Source organism: Micropterus dolomieu, linkage group LG03, assembly GCF_021292245.1.
Source record: "Micropterus dolomieu isolate WLL.071019.BEF.003 ecotype Adirondacks linkage group LG03, ASM2129224v1, whole genome shotgun sequence".
NCBI lineage: Eukaryota > Metazoa > Chordata > Actinopteri > Centrarchiformes > Centrarchidae > Micropterus > Micropterus dolomieu.
Window position 1 is genome coordinate 33,942,837 of NC_060152.1, and position 8,491 is coordinate 33,951,327.

Here is an 8,491-nt window from a genome sequence, read left to right on the forward strand (position 1 = left end):
AGCCAACGTTAACTGTTTATAAAGTAGTTTTAAGGTTGGCTAGTTTTACTGTTTATATAGTAGTTTAAAACGAGCCAACGTTAACCGTTTATAAAGTAGTTCAAAACGAGCCAACGTTAACCGTTTATATAGTAGTAGTTTAAAACGAGCCAACGTTAACTGTTTATAAAGTAGTTTTAAGGTTGGCTAGTTTTACTGTTTATAAAGTAGTTTTAAGGTTGGCTAGTTTTACTGTTTATAAAGTAGTTTAAAACTAGCCAACGTTAACTGTTTATAAAGTAGTTTTAAGGTTGGCTAGTTTTACTGTTTATATAGTAGTTTAAAACGAGCCAACGTTAACCGTTTATAAAGTAGTTCAAAACGAGCCAACGTTAACCGTTTATAAAGTAGTTCAAAACGAGCCAACGTTAACCGTTTATATAGTAGTAGTTTAAAACGAGCCAACGTTAACTGTTTATAAAGTAGTTTAAAACTAGCCAACGTTAACTGTTTATAAAGTAGTTTAAAACTAGCCAACGTTAACTGTTTATAAAGTAGTTTAAAACTAGCCAACGTTAACTGTTTATATAGTAGTTTAAAACTAGCCAACATTAACTGTTTATAAAGTAGTTTAAAACTAGCCAACATTAACTGTTTATAAAGTAGTTTAAAACTAGCCAACGTTAACTGTTTATAAAGTAGTTTAAAACTAGCCAACGTTAACTGTTTATAAAGTAGTTTAAAACTAGCCAACATTAACTGTTTATAAAGTAGTTTAAAACTAGCCAACGTTAACTGTTTATAAAGTAGTTTAAAACTAGCCAACGTTAACTGTTTATAAAGTAGTTTTAAGGTTGGCTAGTTTTACTGTTTATATAGTAGTTTTAAGGTTGGCTAGTTTTACTGTTTATATAGTAGTTTTAAGGTTGGCTAGTTTTACTGTTTATATAGTAGTTTAAAACTAGCTAACTACTCGAGCACAAAAGTAAAATGTTTACACAATTTTTTTGGAGGCTTAATAAATTGTTGTTTGATAAAACTCTAGTGGGTTAAATGATGATAAAGTCTGTTTAGGATATTTATTGAAGTAGTAAAATGCAGGAACACATCTCGCTTAGTAGTACCAGTAGTAATCATAGTACTATGATTTCACCAAATTACTTCATTGATAGATGGACAGTGGTGTAGTGCAGCAACATAAACCATAAATGTGGTTTGTTTTCAGGTGGATCCCAGAGAACTCGACTGTCCGTCGCTCTGCTGCTGTCCATGCTGATCTTCATGTTCACTGTGCTGCTGTAACAGATCCAGGATCAGCTTCCACCTCCTCATCTGAAACATTATGGATTGTAATAATTTCTTAATGTTTACCATGTTGATGTCGAAGACTTTCACAGCTTCCGTCAGTGTTGCTCAGGAAGCTTTTTCTTGGATTTATGTGTCATATTATTATTATTATTGAGTATTTTATGTTTAGTTTTTTCCCCCTATATATTACAGCTGCACAGCGAATACTTCAGTAAAAATGTTTCACCTCTAAAACATGTTTTTTTATCATGTCCATGGAGATGAGTGTCAGTTAGGGAAAGGATCATGGCCACATATGAAAACTTTATAGATTTTAATGTCAGAATTCTGACATTTGAGTTTTTCCTCAGTGTTGACTTTAAATTCAGAACTCAAATACATTTTTTTCTTCCACATGTTCCACACATAATTCTTCTGTAGTCACTAGGTCTGCTAAGTTAAATGTAAATACATTCAAATTTGATGTTAAATATTATATTTCCCAGTATATTTATTTACTGCAGTGCTCAAGGTCCTCTTATTAACCAGGTTGTGCAGTATAAGTGACTTGGTCCTCAGTTTTCACCGTTTCAACAACCACAAATCAGATTATTATCGTTTAATAAAGTGTCACATCTCACAGACTCGTTATCGTCGTCACCAAACTGATTTTATTGAAACTTTAAGTAGAAACTATGAAGACAGCGGCTGTGACGTCATTCAATCGGCCACTGCAGGCAACAGGGTGAGGCACAACAGTGATCTCTCTCACACACAAACACACACACTGAAACACTCACAGACACATTCACAACTTAAATCAGCATAACGGATTAAATAAAAACTCCTTCCTGCGTTGGACCTGTCGGAGGTGAAGAGCCTCATCTGCTTCGTTAAAGCAGAAATGGAACATTTAAAACGATGAAATTAAGTTTCAGATCATCAGTCTGGAGAATCAGTCGTCCACCGAGTCTGTGTTTCGGTTCGACGCTTCAGCAGCCAATCAGAGTGCAGCGGAGGAGAACCGCCTGAGTTAAAAAAAAAACAAAAAAAACCAACCAAAGAAACCTGAGGAAGCTGTTTCCAAAAAGTGGCGGCCATATTTGCTCCCAGTGGTGGAGTCTCCGTGTTTCACCATAAAACGATGAGAAAATAAAAACGTTCACCTTCGTCCGAGAAAACTGAGGATGAGAAGTATGACACGGGGCGAGGCGAAGCCTGATTGGTCCTCCTGTGACCTTTGACCTCAGTTCAGAGAAGACGGAGGGCTGCAGTAACCCCTCAGCAACTGCAGCCACGTCCTCCAACAGCGCTGCCCGATGGTGGTGAGCGGCGGGGGATCATAGCAGCGTGTCCTCGTTCACGACTCTGCGACCGTCCTCGGTCTCCACGTTTATCCGGACGCTCTGCAGCTTCTCCTGGCTGGAAGACACAACGGCAACAACGGGATGAGAAATCTTTGTTTTATTTATCAGTCTTACTGAATTACTTACTTATTATTGGGTATTAAAGGTCCAGTCTGTAATATTTCTGAGGATAAAAGCGTCACCTAAATGAGTAAATGTAAATGTCCACAACTGTTTTTTCTGTAGTGTAAAATGAACAGTTATGTTTTTATTAATCTCTGGAATCTCTGGGAACCTCACGATTCGATTCTGATTCAGCTGCGATGCGATTATAAAACAGTCCAAGTTGGGAGGGGCCACTCGAACCCCCCCCAATATTGAAAGTATTAGTTTGGCCCAGACTAACAGACACACAAACAGCGTCCTGCAGTGGCTGACCGGTCGGCCTGCGCGGTCGCGGATCATTATAAAAGATTAGAAACTGAAAAATGTCAGTATTTAGGGACATTAAACCGGTTTAATGTAAGAAAAGCCACATGAGACTGCAGGCTAATTGGTTGGCCCTTCTCTTGCTTCTCCACAATCTAACGTTAGCTAGTTTAGAAAATAATAAATTATTGCTTCAGCACCCTAAAAATGGTCTAAAATCGCCCCTGCTGCTGATGGAGAAAGTCAGCTGAGCAGGAACATACAGGGAGAGAGAGACAGGAAGAGGCGGGGCCAGCAGGTGTGTTTGCAGCAGAGGTTTAGGCCGGAGGGGAAAGAGAGCAGATTCAATGAGGCTACTGAGTAAACACTGAAATAAAGGTAGAATTAAAATGTTTAAATAAGAAATAACCTACGCTACCAGAAACAGAAATACATAAATAAATGTCTCCGTACAAACTTTTATTGTCTAATCTCACTCCTTCCTGCGACCATCTGTTCACACTGTCCAACCAGGAAACGTGACTCAGCGCACACACACGCACGCACACACACACACAGGTTTGTTTTCCGGAGTCATTATCGCTTTTGTAGTTCAGAGTGAGCGGACCAATCACAAAGAGCCTCAGCAGATGTCGTCGCCGGTGGGTTTACCTGTTGCAGCGTTTCAGAGCTCTGCTGCTGTCGGGGTTCATGGACTTCCAAATGCCGCTTTTGGCCATTTCATCCGAGATGTTCACCTCTGATGGGTCCATGCTGCACGACACAAACACACGTTACTTTCTGCTGCAGGGTCCGTTTACAGGCTCTACACCGTCCTGATGTGATTCAACTCACCGTTTCAGGGTTTTGATCGGGAAGTTCATTCCTCCATCGTACGGCTGATCGTCCTCCGCCTCCTCCAGCATCCGCAGAGCGTTCTGGAAAGATAAGGAACAAAGACAAAGAAGTGTCAGAGAGAAGCAGGGTCACGTTGTTTTTAGGGTTTCAGTTCCGAGACTCACCTCCTTCTCCCTCTTCTTCTTGTCATCTTCCTTCTTCTTCTTGCTCTCTGGTATCAGGTCGTCCAGGTAGCTCAGCTCTCTCTTGGTGAAGCAGAAATCCAGAAGCTTACGGATGAACACCAGAGCCAGAACCTGCAGGGGACCGTGAGAAGAGATGTTGGGCTACTTTCTTCTTTCACAGTAGTGGAAAGAAAACGTCCAAAATACACATTTAGTAGTTTATTTTACTGTTTACTGTTTGTCTCTGTGCGTCGGTAGATTTCTCACTGCATGTCCTCCAACAGTCTGTCGGATCCAAATATGGTCATTTCCTTTCTACCAGCAACCAATTGTGAGAACTACTAAGGCGGATTTAGGCTAAGCATCAAATCTAATTGGCTCTTGTCGATTTCAGACCACGTGATTGGTTTCAACGTGGCGTTATTTTGACGCTTTGTTATATGTTGTTGAGGATCTGATTCGATATTGGCTCTGTAAACATTGACTTTCAATGAAAAATGTATGGAATTTTATGGAATACTTTATCTTTAAAAGTCATTTTTCCAGCAGCTCTTACAGACACCAAACTCTCCAGATTTATTCCTGACTGTCTTCTGAAGGTTTTTACAGAGCGGTTTGTTCATTTTTCATTTTAACAACATTTTATTCTCCAAAATCGGTCGAAAATTTATCTGTATGCCTGTTGACAGTATTTTCTGATTCATGAAATAATAAAAAAACTGTAAAAACTTTTGATTCTAATGTGTCGACACAATAAAACCATAATTTTGAATCTTCCGATGTCAGTTCTTGAAATAGATGCAAATTAGCGCATATTTCATTAGATTCTGCCTTATTTGCATATAACATAATATTTCAGAAAACCTACACCTAAACCTGCTCTGCTACACTTTTTACCCTGTTCGCCTGCACAGTCTCGCCTTAAGCATTAATAAAATAAAACATCTCGGTCGTCTCCGTCTGTCTCACCATCATGGGGAAGACAACAGCGGCGGCCGAGGCCTTGATGGTCCAGAGGACGATGAGGCAGGACAGCTGCACCACGGTGAAGATGTGGACCTTCCACAGAGGGACGTAGCGCAGGTAGATCAGGTCCGGCTGGTGTTTGGACGGCATGCCGAACAGTTTGATGCGGTCGAACAGCTGCAGGACGGACAGACGGACATCAGAGACACTGAAACACAGACTGCTGAGGGTCTAGCAGGACGGACGGACACCGAGACAGACCTGAATGCCTTTGAGCGAGGACACTCCCATGTAGAGGAAGACGCCGTACAGGACAGGCATCGGGATGAACTGAAGGACAAAATGAAACTTAAAGTTAGATGGAAACCTCTACAGAGAACTGATGAAGCAGCTGCATAACGCAGAGAACGCCGGCTGCACACTAGATGATAACTGGGCCACTTTGGGGCCAGAGTCGCCCTCCTGACAGTCGCGGTGGCGTTCCCAAGCCAAACTGTTGCAGCTTGCCCAAAACGAAAACAAAAAAGTTACACGAGCAGTGTGCAGCTTTATTTCCACCAAAGAAACAACAGTGTGGGAGCACGTCGGGTTCGGGCACCTGTTCATAAACTTTCTTTTAAAAAGGTTGCAGCTAAAGGAGCAAATACCTACATCAAAACTGATTCAGCACCTGCGGGATCACCGCCCGGCTTTGAACGCCGAACTAAAGGTCATACATAATAACGGTGTTAAATAACGTGGCAAGTTGTAAACGTGTCACTGACAGTCGATGCCGTAGCGGTGAGAGTCGAGCTTTGAGCGCAGTGTCAACAAACAAAGCAGCATGGAACCTTTCAGACCCACCGCTGCGCTATGAAACCCATTATTTCCACGCCACGGAGGTTTGTTTCTGCCTCGAGCAATAGGGGTGTGACCATAAATCCATACGGCAATATATCGTCGTACATTTTTTCCATGATACTGTATCGATATTCCAGCACTCATTTTCACTAAAACTTGTGTGTGGATGAGCGTTCAGTTCATTCCCCTCCTTAATAACAATAAATAAAGTTAATATTCCTCTTATATTAATACTACTTAAATATATAGATTTATAATTGTTAAGGTAATTTAATATTAAAAATCACCGTAAGTCATTACTAGTTGTTAAATTAATGAATGCATGAGACTGGGATTATTCCTCTGACTATAATCGTACCAATAAAATCTGTAACCGTTTCATCAGACCAACATGATGGTGTTCACCTTGAGGGCGGAGGTCATGAAGACGGAGCAGCCCATCAGGACGAAGATCATGAAGCCCGTGACTCTCTGCTCTCTGATGCCCAGGAACTTTGGCTGCTCGCCCGGCGCCGCGCACTCCGACTCCAGCTTCAGACTGTTGACGTGGGAGATAGAGAGCACGGTCGCCGCCACGAACCACGGCAGGCCCATAATGGAGCACACACCCAGCATCACCGCCACCACCAGCAGGTCCAGGTGGTAGCCACAGCCTTTCTGCAACCAAAACACACACAGCGAGGGAGAGTTTATCGTCCAGCTGCTCCGTCAGAGACAAACCGGTCTGTGTTCGCCTCCTACACTCCGCGGTCCTCACCTTCAGTTTGTTCTCCTTCCTGTTGACGATGACGGCGGAGATTTGCTGGTCCATGAAGATGAGGATGGTGCACAGCAGAGCCGGGACGGCGGCGACCAGCAGCGTCCACCAGGGGTTCGGTCCCAGCGGGGAGATCAGCCACCCTCGAGTGCTCGACGTGGGCTGAACAGACAAACAGCAGCGTTACAACGTTTTACCAACGCTCTTCTTCTTGTCATCTTGTAGGTGGTGGGCGTGTCCACTGGGGTTTGGGCAAAAGTGATAGTGGGGTATTTGTTTGCCTCACCAGTTCACCTGTGTTTTTTGGGCTTTGACAGAGAGGGGCGGTGAGCCTGGGAGCCAACACTTTCTGTTAACCGCACTCATGCAGCAATTTTATGACTTGGTAACTGTAGTACCAGTTGTAGAGTTGAACAGCCAGGCTTTATCACCCAGAATAAGGTTTATTGCAGAGTAAAGTAAGTGCATAATTAGTGCATAAATAAGAATTATATAAAATAAAAGCAATAGAAAGCAAGTATTGTAACCACAAATAATAACAAAGTAACGACATGTTTATTTTTTAAATTTCACAAGTCAAGGACTTTCAGGAGCCAGATGTCTCTTCACTTGATTTAAATTACTCAAATGTGCTGACAGAATAACAGCAGTACGAACATTTAAACTATCACAGCTGTGTTTTCCTCTGCTCTTGTTGCTGCAGAGGTCTGTGTGACGGCGGGACCAGAGGGCTCTGTGTGCGGACGGCTAGCCGGCCTCGCTAGCTCCTTCCGCCAGTTGGCGCGAGCTTCCCCCGCCGCCACTCCGTAAATGGCGGAGTTGAGAAGCACATTTTTGATCCACAATCACTTTTCGTAAAACGGTCAATATTCGACACCTACACATTTGATTTCTCGCCTCAAAACTTCTCAGAAGTGGATTTAGTGATGAAATCGTGTACGAAGCGTTCTGCTGTCGGCCTCTCTCTCATAAACCCAATCATCAATAGTCCACTAAAGTCCAGTTGCCCTTGATTTTAACCTTCGTTGGATAACTATGACCTGGATGACTGAGAATCTTCATAAATGCAGTTTTCTTTAACTAACTTAAGTCCATGCAGTGAGACTTGAAGCTGTTGAATAGCAAACAGAAGCTCATTTATAGCTTTGTTCAGTGAAGGAGCTACTGAATATACGTCACTGTGTCATCTGCGTAAAGGTGTAATTTAGCAGTTTGCAAGTCCTTCCCAATATTATTGTGTTTACCAGTTGTAAACTTTGACTGTGCAGTAAAAACTATTGGGACAGACTTTATAAAATGTGTTACAGGGTGAATCCTAATGACTTTGGTGAATGTATAACTTCCTTTAGTGCCACCAGCAGGTGAAACTTTTCACTTGAGACCATCCAGAACAAGTAGTATGTAGCTGCAGTACCAGAGGCTGCAGTTTCAGGACCCCCGAATCATATTTCAGCCAGCCAATCGTGTGGTTCCACTGATGCAAGGGTCTGTTTTACCTTTACTATGCATGCGTGGAAGTGGTGACGCATGCGTAGTTAAGCTTTGTAAACCTTATTTTGGGGTAAAGTTGTCAAACTCTTTCAGCGATTTTTATCAGATTTTAATGCTGATTCTAGTCATGTAGTTTTTATGTCCCAGTGACCAGTAAAAGTGCAGTTCTGGCCTCTCCACTTTCATTTAGATAGGCCGAGTGGCAGGACTTGCCTAAAAGGACTTTGTTCTTGCTGAAGACATACATTTTCAAAAAACAGCTCACAGATATAGTTTCATTTGAAAAACAAAACATTTTCAAAATCTCACTGAAGTTTTAATCAAACTAATCAAAAAAGGAGGAAACAGCATTTGTTGGGAACCATTTTCAGTGGCGGATTAATCCACATTTGGGG

At 42.1% G+C, this 8,491-nt stretch overlaps 2 protein-coding genes across 2 annotated transcripts in view; one reads left to right on the forward strand and one right to left on the reverse strand.

Moving 5' to 3' along the window:
* Positions 1-1,886, forward strand: part of zgc:153896 (uncharacterized protein LOC569930 homolog) — a 5,794-nt gene extending 3,908 nt beyond the window's left edge. Inside the window, exon 4 of the mRNA XM_046045497.1 lies at positions 1,205-1,886. Coding sequence (XP_045901453.1) covers positions 1,205-1,281 — 77 coding nt within the window. The 3' untranslated portion in view covers positions 1,282-1,886. The remainder of the gene's footprint in view (positions 1-1,204) is intronic.
* Positions 1,887-1,914: 28 nt separating this feature from the next.
* Positions 1,915-8,491, reverse strand: part of LOC123968632 (sodium bicarbonate cotransporter 3-like) — a 79,936-nt gene continuing 73,359 nt past the window's right edge. The window contains exons 20-27 of the mRNA XM_046045498.1: positions 6,606-6,767; positions 6,254-6,505; positions 5,270-5,338; positions 5,012-5,185; positions 4,043-4,174; positions 3,876-3,958; positions 3,693-3,794; positions 1,915-2,688 (exon numbers count right to left, since the gene is read on the reverse strand). Coding sequence (XP_045901454.1) covers positions 2,607-2,688; positions 3,693-3,794; positions 3,876-3,958; positions 4,043-4,174; positions 5,012-5,185; positions 5,270-5,338; positions 6,254-6,505; positions 6,606-6,767 — 1,056 coding nt within the window. The 3' untranslated portion in view covers positions 1,915-2,606. The remainder of the gene's footprint in view (positions 2,689-3,692; positions 3,795-3,875; positions 3,959-4,042; positions 4,175-5,011; positions 5,186-5,269; positions 5,339-6,253; positions 6,506-6,605; positions 6,768-8,491) is intronic.